Below are 23,690 nucleotides of genomic sequence, written 5' to 3'. Positions count from 1 at the left end.
TTTTTCCCTTGAAATGTGTAATGGCACAATTCCAAAGATATACGTAATGACACGATTCCAAAGCTATACGATATTACAGAGAACAAGTTAATTATCTCACATCACGAAATAGAGCCCCCCATAAAACCTAGCAGTCAAACAGGGAAATGGTTCCAATATTTTTTCCTCCATTCATTTTTCCCATAGGGGATTTTAGAAACACTTAAAATAAGGTCTGTGTTTCGTGTAATTAGTTTGTGCAATTACGTTTTGATAATCATGCAAATCTCTCTTGGACAAGGTGACTTTTATCAATATATTTGTCTGATTCGAAAATGATAAGTAGACATGCAAAACTACAAGTCTCATAAGCTCCTGCATGTCACCACAAGCTGATGCCTTTGTTAACCGGTATTGTGTTAATTTATCTAACGTTAGATTGTTTTTTTAACTAGGCAAGCCTGTGAAGAACACATTCATATTTACAACAACAGCCTACTGCCTTGTTTAGGGGCAGAACAACAGATTTTTACCTTGTCAGCTTCGGGATTCGATCCAGCAACTGGCCCAACACTCTAACCACTAGGCTACCTGCCGCCCACTTAATCAAGTGATTATTACCTTTGCCTCAATTTGGCAGTCTTGTCCAGATCATTTGTAGTTATTTATGATAGCCACATTAGCAGCTAATTAGCAATTCATTTGCTGGGGGCCAATAGAGGCAAATTTAAGGATAAAAGTTACCTTGTCCTAAAGAGATTTAGAAGGTTATCAAAATGTCACGCCAGGGTAAGTTTACATGAAATACAGCCCTTATTTTAAGTGTTTCTAAAATCCCCTATGGGGAAAATGAATGGTGGGAAAATTATTGGAACCATTTTCCTGTTTGACCGCTAGGTTTTATGGGTATTATGACTCATACTGTGGTGCTCTATTCATGCTAATGTTGGGTTTTTGAGCTAGCGCCCAATAGACTCTAACTGAAGGAGTGCGCTCCCTGTCTCAGAATCGTCCAGAATGCACCGCGCTACCCATTGACGACGCATGGGCAACGTTCACAATGGAGTTTCCCATCTCCTCAAAAGTGTCTCTGAGAGAACATAGAGCAGAGGAAGAATTCAGTTTTGTCGTCAGGCAAACTTTGTATCGTCTGCATAGAACGATCGCGCAGCACGCGCTCTCTCTTCATGTGCCATCAAGGGGTGCATGCTACACGCGAGCTGGGAGGTGGTTGCCACGGCAACCCAAGTGGAGGTGAGAAAAGGATGACGCAAGCAGACTGGACGATGACGGGCAGTGTGAGCCTTCAAGACATGGATGCTGATTAAGGTGGACCATAGAAATAATGTAGGATGGAACTGTAGACCATGTGTAGCCAATGGTAGTCAAATTTTTTTCACTTTCCGTATAAGCATGCTCAGTACAATTTAGTTGGCTATATGCAGCTAGGGAGTATTTTTGTTGTTGTTGATAATTCATCCATTCATCAAATTGTACTACCCATAGAATGACATACAATCTCTCTGCCATACATTGCCCTGCCGAGCCAACCTACAATTTTTGCTCAGTTGATTTGTGGAGACTGGGATAAGGATCAGATTGATGGCCATCAGTTTAATTACACTAAAACATTGCATCTCGGGAAATGAGACGGTTTTAGAAAAGCTGCAGTAATTCCCTTTAAGGGATGCTGCTTGTAGAACACCTTAACATAGAGAGGCACCCATTAGGAAAATGAAGATTTACAGTAGCTATTCCTGTATTCTGTAAAATGTAAATGTTGCTGGCATTCCTATAAAAAAGTGCTCTTAATGTTGCCCTCCCAAATATTTTTTTTTAAACAGTAGACCATGACAGATGCGGGTTCTTTGTGTGGGATAGATTTATGTGACTAATCTTCCTGAGACATCCCATTTACACAGAGAGGTGTGTGTATCCCATCTCAAATTGAATTAAATCCTATTACAGCTCCTTCGCTACACAGACACTTGATATAGGCTACACCAATCGCATTAACTGTTTGAGAAAGTGTGTTTGTTTTGGTTTCTGTATTATTGCCCTTTTATTGGCCTCCATATTCCTGTAGTAATGTATTTATTCTATATTCTCGAAAAGTAGGATATTGTGTCTGTTTGCTGGTGTGCACTTAACCCTTGTCCCTAAAGTACCTTTTCTCTGCCTCCTTGCCAGCCGTCCTTAAGGCACAGAGAGAGAGAGAGAGAGAGAGAGAGAGCAGAGCCAGGGGAGAATCAGAGAGGGAGGGAGAGAGAGAGAAAAAGCTAGAGTGTGTGTGAGAGAGGTAAGGGGTGGGGGGGAAAGAGGAGGGGGAATGGCAGAAGCTGCAGGCACCACTGAGCACAATACAGAAAGAGAGAGAGAGAGAGAGAGAGAGAGAGAGAGAGAAACGATAGGCGGCAGCAGTATAACAAACAGCATCCCTCCAGCACAGATAAAGAGATAGAGAGGCAGGCTAGAGAGAGAGAGAGAGAGAGAGAGAGAGAGAGAGATCATCAAGACAGAGAGAAAGATCATCAAGACAGAGAGAGAGTTCATCATTACAGAGAGAGATCATCGATGGAGAGAGATCAATGCAGAGAGAGATCATAAAGAAAGAGAGAGATATCATCAAAACAGAGAGGGATATTTTCAAGACAGAGAGAGATCATCAAGACATTGAGAGATCATCAATACAGAGAGAAAGAGAGAGTTTATCAATACAGAGAGGGAGATCTTCAAGACAGAGATAAACCTCTTCAAGACAAAGAGGGAGAAACCTCTTCAAGACAGAGAGGGAGAACTTCAAGACAGAGAGGGAGAAGGGATTATATTTTCATAGCTTTTACTCAGAGTGCTGGCCAGGGCTTGCACAGAGAGGAAGAGAGAGGAGAGAGTGACACAGACGGAGATAGAGAGTGGAGTGAAGATTTTAATCCTCTTGGCATGCGAGTGTGTCCCTGGCTGCTTGGAATGTGTTGCCGCTAACCCGGGGGCCAGGACGGAAGGAACAACTCTCACCATGCTGGGGAAGGATTACATGCTCGCCATCATCATAGTCAATTATGACGGTGAGTAGGCTACACCCACACACACACACACTCACACACACACACACACACACACACACACACCGTCCTGGGCTCCTCCCGACTTTTTTCTCTTATCCCTCGTTCCTCCGAGGAAGTGGAGGAGAAGAGGAGGAGTGAGTTAGTGTTGGTCTGTAGGTGTGAGCTGATTAAAGCCAGCCAGGCATTCTGTCCCACAAACACTGAAGAGTGATTCTTGGCGATACATGTACAGTTTAACTATGAAGAGTGATCATGGAAATACAATGTTTATGAAGACTGAGTTAGATGATTGTGGGTTTGTTGAGAGGTCAGGTAGTGAACTATAGTGCCTCTGTTAGACAAAGAACATGTGGATCTATGAATGTTTTGTATTTAGCTTTGTATTAAAGATAATAATGATGATGGTGGGCATTTCACTAGCAGCGATGCATCATGTATCAGGGATGTATGTTGCTTCTGAGAAGTTTCATATATCACAGTGTTACTAGCTGGTCTTGCTCAAAGCATTGGATCATAAGTCCCTCTCTCTTTCTTTCTCTCTCTCTCTCTCGACAATTCACAGTTTTCCCTTGCAATACCAAACGTCTGTCTAGTGAGTCCAGTCTGCAACGTGGTCCTTGAGGGCCTACCTACATGGATTCACAGGATGGCTGCTTAAAATTCTGTGCATCCGTATGTTTGCCGCTGATCTTCATGTAATTCTTGGATTTTGTGGTATTAAAATATATCATGCCATGATTTTGAAATGTGTTTGGAAGATTGTTTAGGTGAGTTTAGTCTCATTTTCTGTCCGACTTAGTGTCCCTCACCCTCCCCACACACAGTAAACAAATACCAGCGCAGAGATGCTATTTATAGAGGACAGGCTGTGTTGTTCACCTGGGTGACTGTGTGGGTTGCCATGTGACTTTGTGTTGTCTTGGTAACTGTTGCCCTCCTGGTGTAAGGAGCGGCTGTCAGCTAGTATATTATTGGGAGTATTGGATCGGACAGTAGCCAGTTAGCACAGTGTTTTGTTGTAAGCACAAAGGAGAGTGGAGTCAATGGAGAGTCAATAATCAGTTTGATGACTAAAACATTGATATTACATTTAATGATTTATTCTACGGTATGTTATTGTAGTAATGATGAATTAAATGTCAAATCCAAAACATATTGGTGAGCAACAGCATTGTTAATATCCTCTTAGTAGGCTATAGAAGGCTTGTCCCTCTGTTGTTAAACCTTTTTTGTTATTAACTTTTCCCTCATTCATAAGAAAAAACACCACCGGTTCCTCAAATAAAGCATCTGTCTTAACTGAGTATGTCATTGCTCCCAAAATAACTCTCTTTGAAAGAGGAGGAGGGAGAGAGGGAGAGTGGGGAGAGAGCGAGAAGGCATCATACTTATGCTGGGCACGATAAACAGGATCACGCTGTGTCAATACTAGTACAGTTTGTTAGAAAATAGTCTCTGCAATAGTAGCCTAATGTTAGTGTAGTATACACATCGTCCTGCTATTGTTCTGTGTAAGCAAGGGTTTTGGTGATGGATTATTTAACTGGTAAATCCAATGTAAAAACTTGGTATATTGCCGAGTTAAGGAAAAACCCTTTATATGATGGAGAGTTTGGGTGTGTGTGTGACTGTGTGTTGGAAGGGGTTCGGGTGTGGAATAGAGTAATGATAGAACCCTGTGGAACATAAAACTGGTCCCATATCTGTACAGTTTGTGCTTTAACCAACTTCATGTGACTTTCATTGTCATGCCACGTATGGGTTGGGTTGGTCCCTGATTCAGTGCTGAATCTCAGATTGATGTTGTGATTCAGTCTGGCCCATAATCCCTCTGGCAGATAGAGCCTAGCTCTGACCTTGCACAGAAGCACAGCTGGGATTACTCTCTATCTCTCTCTCTCCTCCAGATGTACCTCTTTCTCTCTCTCTCTCTCTCGCTGCTCTCTCTCTCTCTCTCTCTCTCTCTCTCCAGATGTACCTCTCTCTCTCTCTCTCTCTCTCCTCCAGATGTACCTCTCTCTCTCTCTCTCCTCCAGATGTACCTCTCTCTCTCTCTCTCTCTCTCTCTCTCTCTCTCTCTCTCTCTCCTCCAGATGTACCTCTCTCGATTTCTCCTCCAGATGTACCTCTCTCTCTCTCTCCTCCAGATGTACCTCTCACTCTCTCTCTCCTCCAGATGTACCTCTCACTCTCTCTCTCCTCCAGATGTACCTCTCTCTCTCTCTCTCTCTCTCTCTCTCTCTCTCTCTCCTCCAGATGTACCTCTCACTCTCTCTCTCCTCCAGATGTACCTCTCTCTCTCTCTCTCCTCCAGATGTACCTCTCACTCTCTCTCTCTCCTCCAGATGTACCTCTCACTCTCTCTCTCTCCTCCAGATGTTACCTCTCTCTCTCTCTCTCCTCCAGATGTACCTCTCACTCTCTCGCTCTCCTCCAGATGTACCTCTCACTCTCTCGCTCTCCTCCAGATGTAGCTCTCACTCTCTTTCTCTCCTCCAGATGTACCTCTCTCTCTCGCTCTCCTCCAGATGTACCTCTCACTCTCTTTCTCTCCTCCAGATGTACCTCTCACTCTCTTTCTCTCCTCCAGATGTTACCTCTCTCTCTCGCTCTCCTCCAGATGTACCTCTCTCTCTCTCTCTCCTCCAGATGTACCTCTCACTCTCTCGCTCTCCTCCAGATGTACCTCTCACTTTCTTTCTCTCCTCCAGATGTACCTCTCACTCTCTCTCTCTCCTCCAGATGTACCTCTCTCTCTCTCTCTCTCTCTCTCTCTCTCTGCAGTTGATCATATTGCTGTTATTTATAGTCTCCCCTTAATTCTTTCTTTGCATAATGCAATTTCTTGTCTCTAGTCTACAGCAGGGTGTTTTCTTACATTGTTACAGTATAAACATATTCTGTTATTTTGATCTAATTTTAAGCATCGCTCTCAGTGGAGGCTGCTGAGGGGAGGACGGCTCATAATAATGGATGAAATGGAGTCAATGGAGTGGTATCAAACACATCAGAGATGTGGTTTTCATGTGTTTGATACCACTCCATTGACTCCATTTCATCCATTATTATGAGCCGTCCTCCCCTCACTAGCCTCCACTGCTCTCGTTTGTAAATCCCATTACCCCTCAATGTTCCATTTGTTAAGCTGTCCCAGTCCATCATTCCCCATTCGGTTGTGTAAGGGGTAGTTCAGGGCAGAGAGGAAGATGAGAGCTACCCGTCTGCAATCACTGCTTAATTACAGCTGTTTACAGCCTTGTGGGGAGCTCAGTCTTCATTGGCCATTTGGGAGTTATTTGGTAACAGGCTCAGTCCAAACGTGTGTTGAGTGACTCCAGTGTGTATCTGCATCTAGATTAGATAGGCCAGGATTTATTTTGGTGACTGGTGTCATCAGTGACAATGCCAAGGGGGTGAGGACCATACTGTACTCCTCCATGAAGTCACTGCATCCTTACATCCACTAGTCTCAAAGGAGACCTGAGGTATTTCAACGAGGTCCACCAGTAAATAAAGCCTGCCAAAATTGATGAAGCAAGATACCTGGGAACACTTCTCAAGTGCAGGCTGGCATCCATTACTGCACAGTAGGAAAGGCAATGCTGACTAAGCTATGGTTGACGGCGCATAGAGGACTAGCTAGTTTCTGCCGGTACCGGGAATATCAGTCACATTCATCCTCATGCATCAATCTAATGTACATGTACAGCTCACACAACAATATCACGTGAAATCTCTCTACCCCGTTTAGCTTATTTGATTAGCTGATTTAGAGAAGTAGTTGCTATAGGAACTGATCACGCATTGCAGACTCACTCTCTGGGATTCATCAATAATTCACTAACATCATCTCTCTGTCTCTGTCCCTCTCTGTCTCCGTCTCTGTCTCCCTCTCTCTCTCTCTCTCTCTCTCTCTCTCTCTCTCTCTCTCTCTCTCTCTCTCTCCCTCCCTTCGTCTCCCGAAAGTTCACACTTTCCCCAGTGTGCATTCTGCTCTCTACTCCCAACACTAGAGGAAGAAATGCAAGTGTAGCTTTCCTTCTGTGTGATTGGAACATTAACCACCCTATCACCTTTCAGGACAGAGGCCTCAGTTCTACAATGGGAGGACGTAATGGAGGCTTAATTCAATATTTCGGTAGAACAAAAGCCATGATATATAGAGAAGATTATAAACTAGGTGAAAATAGCATGATAAGGGCATTACTTTAGAGATCACCATTTGAAATGGCCAACTGAAATGGCCAAGTATTACTCTCCTGTATCATTAGTGTTGAGAGAATACACCAATACTTCATGGACTTCATGGACTCCACTATTCAATAGAAAGTCCTCTGAGTAAGGAAAGCCATTACAGATCCATGCAAACAGTAAACAAGGGCAATTTTGTGTACTGTGTCAACATCGAAAAAAGATTTAATAAATACTACTCACTTACCATGGGAATTAAATGCACAGCACATTGAATCTGTTATTGGAAATAATTTTACAGTGGAGACTGGTTGAGAACAGGGTACTGGGTGGAAGCCGGCTGGTGGTGACTGTTTAACAGTCTGATGGCCTGGAGATAGAAGCTGTTTCTTAGCCTTTGGAACAGAGTCTCCCATAGAGATGGATTCATTGGAATAGAGTCTCTCATAATCTCCCATAGAGATGGAGCCATTGGAACAGTCTCTCATAGTCTCCCATAGAGATGGAGCCAGTGGAACAGTCTCATAGTCTCCCATAGAGATGGATTCATTGGAATAGAGTCTCTCATAGTCTCCCATAGAGATGGAGCCAGTGGAACAGTCTCTCATAGTCTCCCATAGAGATGGAGCCATTGGAACAGTCTCTCATAGTCTCCCATAGAGATGGAGCCAGTGGAACAGTCTCTCATAGTCTCCCATAGAGATGGAGTCATTGGGATAGAGTCTCTCATAGTCTCCCATAGAGATGGAGCCAGTGGAACAGTCTCTCATAGTCTCCCATAGAGATGGAGCCAGTGGAACAGTCTCTCATAGTCTCCCATAGAGATGGAGCCAGTGGAACAGTCTCTCATAGTCTCCCATAGAGATGGAGCCAGTGGAACAGTCTCTCATAGTCTCCCATAGAGATGGAGCCAGTGGAACAGTCTCTCATAGTCTCCCATAGAGATGGAGCCAGTGGAACAGTCTCTCATAGTCTCCCATAGAGATGGAGCCATTGGAACAGTCTCTCATAGTCTCCCATAGAGATGGAGCCAGTGGAACAGTCTCTCATAGTCTCCCATAGAGATGGAGCCAGTGGAACAGTCTCTCATAGTCTCCCATAGAGATGGAGCCAGTGGAACAGTCTCTCATAGTCTCCCATAGAGATGGAGCCATTGGGATAGAGTCTCTCATAGTCTCCCATAGAGATGGAGCCATTGGAACAGTCTCTCATAGTCTCCCATAGAGATGGAGCCAGTGGAACAGTCTCTCATAGTCTCCCATAGAGATGGAGCCAGTGGAACAGTCTCTCATAGTCTCCCATAGAGATGGAGCCATTGGAACAGTCTCTCATAGTCTCCCATAAAGAACAGAAAAGCTGGACACTCACTCTGTACAGAAGTCAGTCAGAGAGGTATGATGATGCTATCTAGGAGAGGATTGGTGCCACTATCTTGGTGAATGAGGACAGTTGATGGTGATTCACTGTTTTGGATTGAGGTATTGTAATATGAGGATTATCCATCATCAGCCCTGGTGTCAGGTTATATAATACCAAATACCTTGGCATAAGTTACAAATTCAGCGTAGCAGTAAGAATCCAGCGTAGCAGTAAGCAGCGTATCAGTAGGAACTCAGCGCAGCAGTAAGAGATCAGTTTAGCAGTAAGCAGTGTATCAGTAGGAACTCAGCGTAGCAGTAAGAGATCAGTTTAGCAGTAAGCAGTGTATCAGTAGGAACTCAGCGTAGCAGTAAGAATCCAGCGTAGCAGTAAGAACCCAGCGTAGCAGTAAGAACCCAGCGTAGCAGTAAGAACCCAGCGTAGCAGTAAGAACCCAGCGTAGCAGTAAGAACCCAGCGTAGCAGTAAGTGCTCATTTTAGCAGTAAGAACCCAGCGTAGCAGTAAGAACCCAGCGTAGCAGTAAGAACCCAGCGTAGCAGTAAGAGATCAGTTTAGCAGTAAGCAGCGTAGCAGTAAGAACCCAGCGTAGCAGTAAGAACCCAGCGTAGCAGTAAGAACCCAGCGTAGCAGTAAGAACCCAGCGTAGCAGTAAGTGCTCATTTTAGCAGTAAGAACCCAGCGTAGCAGTAAGAACCCAGCGTAGCAGTAAGAACCCAGCGTAGCAGTAAGTGCTCATTTTAGCAGTAAGAACCCAGCGTAGCAGTAAGAACCCAGCGTAGCAGTAAGAACCCAGCGTAGCAGTAAGAACCCAGCGTAGCAGTAAGAACCCAGCGTAGCAGTAAGAACTCAGCGTAGCAGTAAGAACTCAGCGTAGCAGTAAGAACTCAGCGTAGCAGTAAGAACCCAGCGTAGCAGTAAGAACTCAGCGTAGCAGTAAGAACTCAGCGTAGCAGTAAGAACTCAGCGTAGCACTCAGCGTAGCACCCAGCGTAGCTGTAAGAACCCAGCGTAGCAGTAAGAACCTGTCTCCCACCTGTGCATCAGGGATTAGGACTAGGCTACATCACACAGACTCAGGATTAGGACTAGGCTACATCACACAGTCATGATTAGGACTAGGCTACATCATACAGACTCAGGATTAGGGCTAGGCTACATCACACAGACTCAGGATTAGGACTAGGCTCTACATCACACAGACTCAGGATTAGGACTAGGCTACATCACACACTCATGATTAGGACTAGGCTACATCATACAGACTCAGGATTAGGACTAGGCTCTATATCACACAGACTCAGGATTAGGACTAGGCTACATCATACAGACTCAGGATTAGGACTAGGCTACATCACACAGACTCAGGATGAGGACTAAGCTACATCACACAGACTCAGGATTAGGACTAAGCTACATCACACAGACTCAGGATTAGGACTAGGCTACACCACACAGACTCAGGATTAGGACTAGGCTACATCACACAGACTCAGGATTAGGACTAGGCTACATCACACAGATTCAGGATTAGGACTAGGCTACATCACACAGACTCAGGATTAGGACTAGGTTCTACATCACACAGACTCAGGATTAGGACCCGGTTCTACATCACACAGACTCAGGATTAGGACTAGGTTCTAGATCACACAGACTCAGGATTAGGACTAGGTTCTACATCACACAGACTCAGGATTAGGACTAGGCTCTACATCACACAGACTCAGGATTAGGACTAGGCTCTACATCACACAGACTCAGGATTAGGACTAGGCTACATCACACAGACTCAGGATTAGGACTAAACTCTACATCACACAGACTCAGGATTAGGACTAGGCGACATCACACAGACTCAGGATTAGGACTAGGCTACATTACACAGACTCAGGATTAGGACTAGGCTACATCACACAGACTCAGGATTAGGACTAGGCTACATCACACAGACTCAGGATTAGGACTAGGCTACATCACACAGACTCAGGATTGGGACTAGGCTCTACATCACACAGACTCAGGATTAGGACTAGGCTACATCACACAGAGCCATTGTTCTGATCTCAAGGAGCAGAATTGGGAGGAAAGGCTATATATAGCCTCAGCCATTGTGATATACAGTAATGGTTGGTGACAAGTATACTTGGTACATAGTAAACCTACTGGATTGTAATGTACAATTATATTTTAAAGCAGAAAATATCCATTCCTTTAGAACTGTCATGCACTACTATGTCTCACTGATGCTAGTTCTTAGAATCCCTCCCTGTATGACTCATTGGTAATAACATGGGAGAAGGCAGGCTAAGATGGGAGAACTCTGTGGGAGAAGACTGACTAAGATGGGAGAATTCTGTGGGAGAAGGCAGGCTACATTAGGAGAACTCTGTGGGAGAAGGCAGGCTAAGATGGGAGAACTCTGGGAGAAGGCAGACTACATTAATAAAACTCTGTCGGAGAAGGCAGGCTAAGATGGGAGAATTCTGTGGGAGAAGGGAGACTAAGATGGGAGAACTCTGTGGGAGAAGGCAGACTAAGATGGGAGAACTCTGTGGGAGAAGGCAGGCTTAGATGGGAGAACTATGTGGGAGAAGGCAGGCTACATTAGGAGAACTCTGTGGGAGAAGGCAGGCTAAAATTGGAGAACTCTGTGGGAGAAGGCAGGCTCAGATGGGAGAACTATGTGGGAGAAGGCAGGCTACATTAGGAGAACTCTGTGGGAGAAGGCAGGCTCAGATGGGAGAACTCTGTGGGAGAAGGCAGGCTAAGGTGGGAGAATTCTGTGGGAGAAGGCAGGCTCAGATGGGAGAACTCTGTGGGAGAAGGCAGGCTCAGATGGGAGAACTATGTGGGAGAAGGCAGGCTAAGGTGGGAGAACTCTGTGGGAGAAGGCAGGCTAAGGTGGGAGAACTCTGTGGGAGAAGGCAGGCTAAGGTGGGAGAATTCTGTGCCAAATTGTCTCCTCTAGTGGCCATGTTCTCAGGGCTGCGATGAAATATAATTATGCACACAGCTTCAACATCTCCCGGAGATGCTGCACTGACTGACCCATCAATCAGCCGGTGAAATGTGCTGAATAGTGGTGTCACCCAGAGGCTGGTCCGGTCCTTAGCCCCATGCCCAGGAGGCCCGCCTGCCTACCTGCCTGCCTATAAACCCCCTTATAAAGCCTGGAGAGTTCTGCCTCCCATCTTTCTCTAACACTGTTGTCTCATTGATTTTCTCTCCCTGAAACAGGGTTCAGCTGATCTGTTCCTGGGTCTAATCTTCTCTTGCTGTCTATCCAAGGGATGGGTGGTGTTGTTTTTCATTCAGACACAAGGGTGACCAGGGTTAAACAGTGAGATGAATGGGGATGAGATGTACAAGGCATGAAATCATGTAAAATTAGCAATAAATGACAGACCAGACTTGAAGAAAAACTGGCATAAATGGTTTTTGCATGATTGATTTAGCCTCTCTTTGATTTAGCCTCTCTTTGATTTAGCACCTATTTGATTTAGCCTCTCTTTGATTTAGCACCTATTTGATTTAGCCTCTATTTGATTTAGCTTCTATTTGATTTAGCACCTATTTGATTAAGCACCTATTTGATTTAGCCTCTATTTGATTTAGCTTCTATTTGATTTAGCACCTATTTGGTTTAGCCCCTCTTTCTCTCTCGTTCTGTGATAACAGCGAGAAAACTGTGGCATGCTGCTGAGAGAGAAACACCCGTGCCCAGGCAACCCTGTCCCAAATGACACCCTATTCCCTATGTAGTTCCTGGTCAAAAGTAGTGTACTACATATGGAATAGTGTTCCTTTAGGATGCAGACCTCATGTCACTTCTGACCCACTTCTCGCGTTCTCTCTCTTTTTTTTTGTTGTTCACCACTCCATTCACCCAGCTCTCCTTCGAGCTAAGCACATTGAGTTAATGGCAGAATTAGTCCAAACTATATTGAAGTTTCCAAAGAAATCACTCATCGACTGCTGAACATATCTTTTTCTCTCCCATCACGTCTTTTAATTTAGTCTTTATGTCTCTACTCCTCTCTGTACATTTTAAATAATTGATCTCCTGATTTACAAATTAATTTGCCCTTCCAAACACAAATCTGTCCCATCGCATATTCAGTGTTAGGGGAAAACAAAGGAGCCGAGCCTCAGACACTAGTTTTGCCAGCCAGCCCTGTGTGATGCAGAGGGACTGTTCTGAATTCTACTCTGGTAATTGGTAGATTTATCATGTGGCCAGAGGATCTCACACACCCTTCTGTGCTCTCCTCTGCCGGTCACGTGTAGCAGGGCCGTGAGAGCAAGGCCAGCCATGGGGCTTACATAGGCTTTAGATTGGGTGAGGCTAATGCTAGATGCCGATGGGATGCAGCCCCCTGTGTACGATGGACCTCAAAGAGCTATGTTATTTATGCTAGAGCCAGCCGACCATAATGAACATAATGAAATATTGACCTGACACTACTGTTACATTTTGACACCAAAATGCACTGTAATATTGGTCATGAGTATTTCTTCGTTAAGATGACTTACTGTTCTGTGTTCTTCAGACAACATCTGGAACGACCCAAGCCTTGATTTGGACTCTGACCTACCGTCAGGGTGGCGCACCATCCGGGACAGCACCGGCACCTATTACTGGCACGTGGCCACTGGCGCCACCCAATGGCAGCACCCATCCTACAGCACTGAGGAGGACCAGAACTCCATCAATGGCATCACTGCCACGGACATCAAGGTTAGGGCTTGAACTTCTAAATAAAGTTCAGTCTCACCGTTTGACTTTGTGTCCTTTATTCTGAATGTGGTGCCATCAGAGAGGAAGGATCACACCTCCAGTAATGTCTCTTGTCCTCTTTTCCAGAGCCTGGAGGCTGGGGGCAGACGTGAATCAAGGGCAAGGCTGACAGAGAGCCCATTGGCCTCCATAAATGACAGGTAGTCTTTCAAAATCCTCTGCAGACCCAAACCAACACTCATTCACCTGCGCAAGCCCTGTAGCCTTGTTACTGGGTTATGCTATCCACAGTGGAGTAATGAGTACATTTCAGTTGTGTGATGAAGGTTATTCTACAAGGTGACTGGGTTGACTACATTTCAGTTGTGTGATGAAGGTTATTCTACAAGGTGAATGTGTTGATGATGTAATCAAACGAGAGGGTTAGTGTGTTGGATGTATTCTCTCTCTCTCTCTCTCTTAATCTGTTCGATAGCTCCATGGCTCATGATGGCTTCACTGGCCTGGAAATGTGGCAGATCACATATCGCTATGCCTCCTGGAATACTTCCCCCACTATTCCATTCTCTGTGTTCTGATTAGAGGCCTGCCATATTTGTCCCCAGGCTGATAAAGTCAGGAGATTTAGGCCCTAGTTCAGCACCACACTACATCATATCATTATTACAGTTCAGCCATTGTACCATGATCTGAATACATACAAGCGATTAGGGAAAATACTGTTTGATGTAGTTCCTGAGGATGAGTCTTAACCATCTGTGGCACGTCTGTGTTCTTAGGTTTCTTTAGCGTAGACGGGTTGGCTGACAAGATCACAAATGCTGCATGCGCATCGATGTGGCCGGAAGCCGTGCTTTGTTATGATTCTGAATGGTCATATCGCTAGCGACAATGAAAGGAGCAGCCTTGTGGGGAATCGTAGGTGGCTCGTTTCAGCTTGTATATTTTTATTGATACCATGATTTGAGGTGTTTTGACTGATGTCATGTCTATGCTAATATGGCTAAAATTTGCTAGCTAACGTTAGCTGTAACGGTGTACTTGAGAGACAACAAGTGCTCATTGTGCAAATGTATTTATGTTTTCAATAAACATTGTAGACTAAATCTAGTTTACACGTTGTCAACATTCTAAGCTAACTCCGTCTGTTTTGTCTTATAGTTGCGCACGCCTCGTTTTTGTTGCTAAACAACCAACCCGTCTACACAGCAAGGTCAAACCTGTTAGGTCAAATGCATCTTAGATCACCTTGATGGTTGTTCATAGGTTCTTTAATATTATGTATAGCTACCTTGCCTTTACCATTAAGGGTAAAAGCAGTTAACAATTGAATTATCTGGAGTTATTTTATTTTAGCAGCCCCTTGAGGGGCCCTGTTTCCTGTGTGACATGTAGAGGTTAATGAGCCAACCAATAAACACAGTCCCTTCTGCAGTGGTTGTGTTGAATCAGGATGCATTTGACACAGGGGAGCTTAATGTTCTGTATGGACAGAGATTGTGGAGAATGGTGAAACTCAGTTCACTGAGCGTAGCATCAAGAAATGCATAGGTCTAATAATGGACACTATCTTATCCTGCTCTGCTTCACCAAAGAGTTTAATGGAAAGAGAGGGAGAGTCTTGTGGCCCCTGGTTGCAGGAATAGCAGCCTCTTGGGATTGTCTCCTGTCAGCTGTATCAGGGAGGTAAATGTCTAACAACTCCACCTCTGAGTCAGCCAGCGTGAGGGCATCAGAACAGCTCTGTTTATTTTTGATCATCCATGACCCACTCAACAGCTGTTTCCCCATCAAGAGCAGACAGGCAGGCAGCATCAAACAGAAAGGAAGGGCTTTACTTTCAAACACAAACAAACAGATGAACAAAGAACTAGATTATAACATCGTATAATACGCCATACCAAACAGCATCTTACAGGGCAGCAGGGAGGGATGCAGAAAAGGCAACAGCGTAATTTGTGCTGTGGTGGTGGTAATCCTTCATGTCATTTGACTGTTCTGCTAATCTCCCACAGGGTCTCCTGGCAGGACGATTATTTCTGCACCAACATGGATCCTGACTCCAAGGTAGAGTGGGCTTTGATGTTGTCCAAACCATAGAAATACAGTAGAATCCTTAGAACGGGCCTTCACATTTGAGACAAGCCTGTTCTATAGATTACATTTCTATGGTCCAAATCCCTCTTCTTATGCACTCACCAAAACAGCATGTTCTGACAAATAACATCCATACCTAAGACTATTTTCGGGGGGGTAAACACTTCTGTGCTCCTCCAGAGAATACTAATCGATTTTAGCAGATTTTTAACTCTTAACACTATTTTCTATAATTTATTATTCAAGGGTTAAAAGGGATCACATTTATAATGTTAGCGTTGATCAATATATTTTTGTTGTTGTTCAGGCTAGGCAGCTCTTAGAGGAATTCATATACCATGTCCGCTAAAAAGATTTGAGAGTCATCTCTTTGAGAGTCAGGCAGGAGCAGTATTGATGGACTGTAGATGCAGTATATACATTATATGGAGGCATCATGTTGATATACTGTAGATACAGTAAATACATTATATGGAGGCATCATGTTGATATACTGTAGATGCAGTAAATACATTATATGGAGGCATCATGTTGATATACTGTAGATGCAGTATATACATTATATGGAGGCATCATGTTGATATACTGTAGATACAGTAAATACATTATATGGAGGCATCATGTTGATATACTGTAGATACAGTAAATACATTATATGGAGGCATCATGTTGATATACTGTAGATACAGTAAATACATTATATAGAGGCATCATGTTGATATACTGTAGATACAGTAAATACATTATATAGAGGCATCATGTTGATATACTGTAGATACAGTATATACATTATATAGAGGCATCATGTTGATATACTGTAGATACTGGACACACTGTACATTATTATCTAGTCTGAATCATGTTGATATACTGTAGATACTGGACACACTGTACATTATTATCTAGTCTGAATCATGTTGATATACTGTAGATACTGGACACACTGTACATTATTATCTAGTCTGAATCATGTTGATATACTGTAGATACTGGACACACTGTACATTATTATCTAGTCTGAATCATGTTGATATACTGTAGATACTGGACACACTGTACATTATTATCTAGTTTGAATAGTCTCTGCTTATTCCCTTATCTCTGCCTCCTCCCCACCTCTACCCTCCACTCCTCTCCCTCCTGGGTCTGTTGGCATGGTATGGTGTGGTTCTGTTCATATGGTGTGGTTGTGTTGGCATGGTGTGGTTCTGTTGGTGTGGTGTGCTTGTGCTGGCATGGTGTGGTGTGGTTGTGTTGGCATGGTGTGTTGTGGTTGTGTTGGCATGGACATGGTGTGGTTGTGTGGGCATGGACATGGTGTGGTTGTGTTGGCATGGTGTGGTGTGGTTGTGTTGGCATGGTGTGGTGTGGTTGTATTGGCGTGGTGTGTTGGTGTGGTGTGGTTGTGTCGGCATGGTGTGGTTGTGTCGGCATGGTGTGGTTGTGTTGGCATGGTGTGGTTGTGCTGGCATGGTGTGGTGTGGTTGTGTTGGCATGGACATGGTGTGGTTGTGTGGGCATGGACATGGTGTGGTTGTGTTGGCATGGTGTGGTTGTGTTGGCATGGTGTGGTGTGGTTGTGTTGGCATGGTGTGGTGTGGTTGTATTGGCGTGGTGTGTTGGTGTGGTGTGGTTGTGTCGGCATGGTGTGGTTGTGTCGGCATGGTGTGGTTGTGTTGGCATGGTGTGGTTGTGTTGGCATGGTGTGGTGTGGTTGTGTCGGCATGGTGTGGTTGTGTTGGCATGGTGTGGTGTGGTTGTATTGGCGTGGTGTGTTGGTGTGGTGTGGTTGTGTCGGCATGGTGTGGTTGTGTTGGAATGGTGTGGTGTGGTTGTGTTGGCATGGTGTGGTTGTGTTGGCATGGACATGGTGTGGTTGTGTTGGCATGGTGTGGTTGTGTTGGTGTGGTGTGGTTGTGTTGGCATGGTGTGGTGTGGTTGTGTTGGTGTGGTGTGGTTGTGTTGGCATGGTGTGGTGTGGTTGTGTTGGCATGGACATGGTGTGGTTGTGTTGGCATGGTGTGGTGTGGTTGTGTTGGTGTGGTTGTGTTGGCATGGTGTGGTGTGGTTGTGCTGGCATGGTGTGGTTGTGTTGGCATGGTGTGATGTGGTTGTGTTGGCATGGTGTGGTGTGGTTGTGTTGGCATGGTGTTATGTGGTTGTGTTGGCATGGACATGGTGGTGTGGTTGTGCTGGCATGGTGTGGTTGTGTTGGCATGGTGTGATGTGGTTGTGTTGGCATGGTGTGGTGTGGTTGTGATGGCATGGTGTGATGTGGTTGTGTTGGCATGGTGTGGTGTGGTTGTGATGGCATGGTGTTATGTGGTTGTGTTGGCATGGACATGGTGTGGTGTGGTTGTGCTGGCATGGTGTGGTTGTGTTGGCATGGTGTGATGTGGTTGTGTTGGTGTGGTGTGGTTGTGTTGGTCAGTGTTTTGCTGTGCGCTCCCTGGGCTGGGTGGAGATTCCAGAGGAGGAGCTGATCCCGGGGAAGAGCAGTCTGGCTGTCAATAACTGCATCCAGCAGCTGTCCAGCAGCAAGGCAGAGGGCCGCGATGACACACTGGGCGCCTGGGGAGAGGTGAGAAAGGCGACGTGAGGCGGGGTTGAGAGAGTCTTCTCTGTCTTCTCTCCCTGTCCTCTCTGTCCTCCCTTTCCTCTCTGTCCTCTCTGTCCTCCCTGTCTTCTCTTTCCTCCCTGTCCTCCTTGACCTCTCTGTCCTCTCTGTTCTCCCTGTCTTCTCTCTCATCTCTCCCTGTCCTCTCTGTCCTCTCTCCCTGTCCTCTCCCAGGGCCAGGACATGATGATGGTTCTGAAGAAGGATACCCTCAGCCTGATGGACCCAGTGGACCGCAGCCTTCTCCACTGCCAGCCTATCATTGACATCCGCGTGTGGGGCGTGGGCTGCAACAACGGCAGGTGGGCCAACCTGGGAAACGTATTGGGAAATACTCCCCAGTCCTCTCTCCTTCTCTTTTTGTTATGGTCAGTGTTGATACCTGAAGTTACATGTTTAAATACGGTATAATATGGTGAACCAACTAAGCACAATGCTCTTGGGTTGATGGTCAGGGAAGACTGTTTAAAGTTGTTGTCATTGTATATACTTGATGACATGGAAATATTCCATTGAGTGAAGAAAGTAAATCATTTATAAATGAGTGTTTTTATATGGGCTATACAGCCTTGGGTTTGGTTGGTAATTCAGCGTAGCAGACATGTCAGGTCTATTGTAGTACACTGGGAGTTGAGTGCATCTGAGGGCAGTTATATTTGGCTCTGTTCTTGCTGGAGAAAATTCAGGCATTGACCTGTTGGCCGTGTCAGTGGTACTACATCTCAGACTTAGGCTGAGTAGAATAGAATAGCCCTGAGGAAGAGACGTGACAAGGGTACAGAATTAGAATTTGTTATTTTTTGTATTTTTTATTTAACCTTTATTTAACTAAGCAAGTCAGTTAAGAACAAACTCATATTTACAATGACGGCCTACCTCGGCCAAACCCAGACGACACTGGGCCAATTGTGCGCCGCCCTATGGGACTCCCAATCACGGCCGGATGTGATACAGCCTGGATTCAGAAGGACTGAAACTAGTGAAAATAAGTCAGTACAGCAGTTCCCAATTGTTACTGACAGTAGGCTATGTTGTATGAGGATCATAGTTATGAAGCAATACAACCGTTTTGTCTCCTAGTTAAGGTAGTTGTAATAATTAACTTTCTTTCTTTTTTAAATGCCACTCATGAAAACAGAGACAGGTAATCACTCTTTTCTTGGTCAACTAATTTTCTGTTGACATGCCATGTGTGACTTTGCCAGCTTGCATCAGGGTCTCAAGAAAAAAGCTCAGTGCTCCAGTATGTCCGGCGTACTTTCTGTAGTCATGCTGTGTCTTATTGCCTCATCAATAATGTAACATGCTTCTGCTGACATGTTTCTCATGCACGTTCAAAGAAACACGTCTATTTCTTTCTCCATTTCTATCGACCGTTATTTCTTATGCAGTGTACAGGTATGTACCAAGCAGTTCTGTCCTTGTCTCACAACAAATGCCCACCCAGCCTTATCTCAGACTGTTGTCTTGCCCTATTCCCAAATGAGTACTGCTGATGATTGAGCTATAATGTGAGAATCATAATGGACTATCTTCCTGAGGTAAATTCTGCTCAAACTCCATAATGATTGCATTCCTCTGAGAGCTGAGTGGAGGATGCATCAATGTGTAAATTCATGTAACAGACTCTTCTACAACAGTTGGATGGGCCTTTGTGAAGATAAATGGACAAGAAGAGCTTGCTGGGTCATGTCCAAATGATCAGCTCCCCCCGTGCCTTAGCCAAGTCTCCTTCCTTTCTGCTGTGCCAACCAGGGTCGAGCTGCAAGGTCGCATCTGCCACTGTGACAAATGATCTCCATTTACACCTGGCTTTACTGTATTACACCCCAACAAAAGAAATGGCTTATTGTCATAAAACAACTCCCGTTCCACTGTGGATGGACTACAGAATATTGTACGCACACACAAACACACACACACACACAAACATCTTACCGTTTGTGGACCCACCGCTGATGCCAAAGGGAAGCTCATCTGTTATTCCCTCTGACTCCAGTGTTTTCCCTCAATATTTGAGTTCCTTTCCCAGGCATCAGCACATTCAGGTGTGCCAGAGCTGTGGCCTACATAACATCACTGTTGCTCCTGATCGTTTTAAGTGGGGAAACCCACTGAGGATGTTACAGAGACAATAGAGAGAATTACACCTCGGCAACACTCACCGAGCCATTTCCCATTTAGCAACTGCACATTGGACATAGAACAGTTCTTCATTTACTAACTACGTGTCAGAGAGTTTACAGTAGAATGTCAGTTGGGTGCTTTTGCTCTGATATATGATTACAGGATCAAGACTCTTTAGTCCCTTTCTGATATGAGAAGTTGGTGACAGAGCAATACATTCCCTGTCCATGTTGCTTAACGTGCTGAGAACAATGTCTGTCCATATGGATCCTTGGTATTTATAGACCTCTGATATCTGACACTGCCTGGTCCTGTCAGCTCCTGAGGGACGCTGCCTGAGGTCACCCTCCCCCATCTCTTCTAAAATATGAGCCAGAGTAACTGATAGTATCAATGTTAAAAATAGTCTGTGTTGTCTGTCTTCAGTGTTCAGTTGCTTAGACGTTTGATGATTGTGCGCTTGATCAAGCTAACTGATGATACTCGCTGGTGCACCGTTAGCTTTAGTTCAGTGTGCTAACGCAGTGATGTAGGACTAGTGCAGAAGATGTGTATTCAATATGGCTTTCAATTCCTTTCCATTCTCAGTCATACTAATGGAATTATATTGTTATACATACAGTACCAGATCACCAGGTGAAGCAGGGAGTCAGCTATCCCCTCCACAATCCAGACCTATAGATAGTGCCTGTACTCTGTGTTAATCTATGCTGTTGTGTTCTGTTCCTTTCCAGAGATTTTGCCTTCGTGGCCAGTGACAAAGACAGCTGTATGCTGAAGTGCCATGTGTTTCGCTGTAACGCCCCAGCAAAAACCATCGCCACGGCTTTGCACAAAATGTGCTCAAAGGTAACCACAAAGTGAAGCGTAGGAAGTGGTTTAACACCCCTTTAGTCCACCGTAGTAGTTTAGGTTCATTCTAGAGTGAGCCAGTGTGAATGCTGTGTCTGTGTGTGTGTCCAGATCATGGCAGAGAAGACCACTAGAAGCCCATCTATGGCCCGCTCCCTCACCATGGCGACCATCTCCCCTGAGGACATGCCACGCCAAGGTACAGTAGTCACAGAGACCTTCAGTTACAGTCTGTAGGGGTTTTCTCAATGGAGCAATGTCCAGTTTATACAAGTTATCAACTCCATAATATGGTAAATCATATGACTTGTTTATTCTAATTATTTTACTGCAGTGGACTTCCTGGATGCAATGAGGCAGAGGGTGCAGAAGTTTGAGGTGCAGTACATCGGAAACCTGCCCGTCTCCAGGGCAATGGGTACTGTATTCTAATGTAGTCTATTATTAAACTGGAAAAATACCATCAAATTTTTCATCTATTGATTTATTAAACTAGCTCAAAGAAGAGAGACAATCTTCTCCTTCCTATAACAACCTTGAGACTCAACAGGGGAACACAAGATCTGTGATGTCTCATCAACAGATATGGAGGATTAGACAGCAGCCAGGACTCACAGGCATGTTTGAAATTGGGTCTGGATCATTTAAGAGACAGAGGACATCGTCTCATTATTATCAGCAAATGCGCCGAGTCACGTTGTGATTGTGAAGCTAGCTGCTAGCGCCCGTTAGCTAGCGCTCAGGGTCACTGTGTCAGTTGGCAGTCCCTCGGCGAGGCGCTGTATTCACTACAGGCTCCAAAACGGTAGCATCCATCAAGGTGCCCTGCCTGCCTGCTGTTAGCTGGACCAGCTGACTGACCGACATAGAGCCGGTCCCAGATGCTTTATGTCTGGGGTATTATGGTCCACTGAGGTGTTCTTAGTAGTAAAGACAAGCCATTTGTCCTCATTTGAGATCACACACCTTTGCTGATCAGCCTATATTTTAACAATCACTGGAAGTTAGGCAAGGAAATAAGTTTGGTACAACGGAAAAGTCCTTGAAACTCTGAGCATGTTCTCTCACAACAGAAAAGAGCAGAGAATACCACTAGAAGCCCATCTATGGTTTTACCTCACTTTTGGAGCCACAACTGTGGCTGTGTTGTTGCTGAAGCAGCTGTATTAAGGTCCTCTATGTGGGATCCTCTGGCAGGTATGGAGGTGCTGAACCGGGCCATAGAGAGCATCATGAACACCTCAGACAGTGATGATTGGGAGCCCATCGTCATCCACATCTCTGACACTGTCCTGTCACTCTGGAAAGGAGAGGTGAGGAGGAGAAATCAGGAAACCTGTAAACCAACCAATGAAATTACTACATTTCTCTGGCTACCTGTTGTTTCTCTCTCTCACTTATTTTTTTACCTTTGTCTCGCTCTCTCTCTTCTCTCTGTCTCTCTCTCTCTCTCTCTCGCTCTGTCTTTCTTTCTCTACCTTCTCTATGATTTCTCTTTCAGGATGGAGATGATCCATTTTGGGAATGTCAAGTGCGTTTGCTGACCTTTCTGGGTGTGGGGCATGATACACACACCTTTGCAGTGATAGTGGATGGCGGGACGCAGCGGTTTGAGTGTCATGTTTTCTGGTGTGAGCCAGACGCAGGGATAATCTCTGAGGCTGTGCAGGCTGCGTGCATGGTGAGTCACTTAGTTAGGGGTCACCCTGAAGGATGAAACACAGTGATGGAGAACTAATGGACAAAATGGCTTCTGTAGACAAACTGGCATGATAAATACTTGAATTTATACATGCTATCATTGCTGAATGATTAATATTTTAAAGGGAATTGGCAGAGAATGGTAGAGAATGTCATGGAGTCATGACTCATTTACAGTATCTTTCCAACATGAAAAGTGACATTATGGTCACTGCTTAACATGACTCCATTGTGTCCCCTGCAGGTCCAGTACCAGAAGTGCTTGGTAGCCCAGACTCCACCACCCAGGTCCAAAATGTGGCGGGTGGGTTCCAAGGTGAAGCGGGCCAACTCCATGGACGGCTTCAGTTTTCCAGCTCCCCGTCACCAAGGACTGTCCCCGCCCAAGGCTGGCTCCTCCACCACCAAAAAGGGCATGCTGGCGTTTTTTGAGACTTTCAGAAATAAACAGTCAGCCGTTTCCACACCATAGCAACCAGAGGGTGGGAGGGGAGGGAGGGAGGACGGGAGGAAGAGGGAGGGAGGGAGGGAGGGAGGGAGGGAGGGAGGGAGGGAGGGAGGGAGGGAGGGAGGGAGGGGAGTTGAGTTGAGTAAAGGGGGTAGGGAGGGAGGGAAGGGAGGAAGGGAGGGGGGAGGAAGGGAGGGAAGGAAGGAAGTAAGGGGAGTTGAGTTGAGTAAAGGGGGTAGGGAGGGAGGGAAGGGAGGAAGGGAGGGAGGAGGAAGGGAGGAAGGGGAGTTGAGTTGAGTAAAGGGAGGGAACGAAGGGGTTGAGCAAAGGGGTTAGGGAGGGAGGGAGTTGAGTAAAGGGAGGGAGCGAAGGGGTTGAGCAAAGGGGTTAGGGAGGGAGGGAGGGAGTTGAGTTGAGTTGAGTAAAGGGAGAGAGTGAAGGGGTTGAGCAAAGGGGGGAGGGAGGGAGGGAGTTGAGTAAAGGGAGGGAGCGAA

General features: G+C 45.3%; 1 protein-coding gene across 2 annotated transcripts; it reads left to right on the top strand.

Annotated features, from left to right (window-relative positions):
* Window positions 1-897: 897 nt before the first annotated feature.
* On the top strand, window positions 898-23,233 carry LOC106563729 (amyloid-beta A4 precursor protein-binding family B member 3). 2 transcript variants are annotated; one of them, XM_014129555.2, is made up of 13 exons: window positions 898-3,044; window positions 13,167-13,354; window positions 13,481-13,554; window positions 15,370-15,421; window positions 17,883-18,032; window positions 18,243-18,370; window positions 19,207-19,212; window positions 20,930-21,044; window positions 21,159-21,246; window positions 21,382-21,465; window positions 22,245-22,360; window positions 22,549-22,728; window positions 22,993-23,233. In XM_014129555.2, the coding sequence occupies exons 1-13, from the start codon at window positions 2,996-2,998 to the stop codon at window positions 23,218-23,220; spliced, it is 1,458 nt and encodes a 485-aa protein (XP_013985030.1). In that variant the 5' UTR covers window positions 898-2,995; the 3' UTR covers window positions 23,221-23,233. The 2 variants fall into 2 exon arrangements, with proteins under 2 accessions (XP_013985030.1, XP_045546102.1); XM_045690146.1 differs by lacking the exon at window positions 19,207-19,212 and having other exon boundaries at window positions 899-3,044.
* Window positions 23,234-23,690: the final 457 nt, after the last annotated feature.

The sequence above is a fragment of the Salmo salar genome, chromosome ssa11, assembly GCF_905237065.1.
Source record: "Salmo salar chromosome ssa11, Ssal_v3.1, whole genome shotgun sequence".
Lineage (NCBI taxonomy): Eukaryota > Metazoa > Chordata > Actinopteri > Salmoniformes > Salmonidae > Salmo > Salmo salar.
This window is presented reverse-complemented; position numbering and strand designations above follow the sequence as displayed.

What these genes read in the sequence shown, in the direction of transcription:
- LOC106563729 (XM_014129555.2), top strand. Translation starts at nt 2,996, where the DNA reads ATGCTGGGGAAGGATTACATGCTCGCCATCATCATAGTCAATTATGAC. An exon ending in TGCACAAAATGTGCTCAAAG is followed by an intron (nt 21,045 to 21,158) that starts GTAACCACAAAG and finishes GTGTGTGTCCAG; the next exon opens with ATCATGGCAGAGAAGACCAC. An exon ending in TGTCACTCTGGAAAGGAGAG is followed by an intron (nt 22,361 to 22,548) that starts GTGAGGAGGAGA and finishes TTTCTCTTTCAG; the next exon opens with GATGGAGATGATCCATTTTG.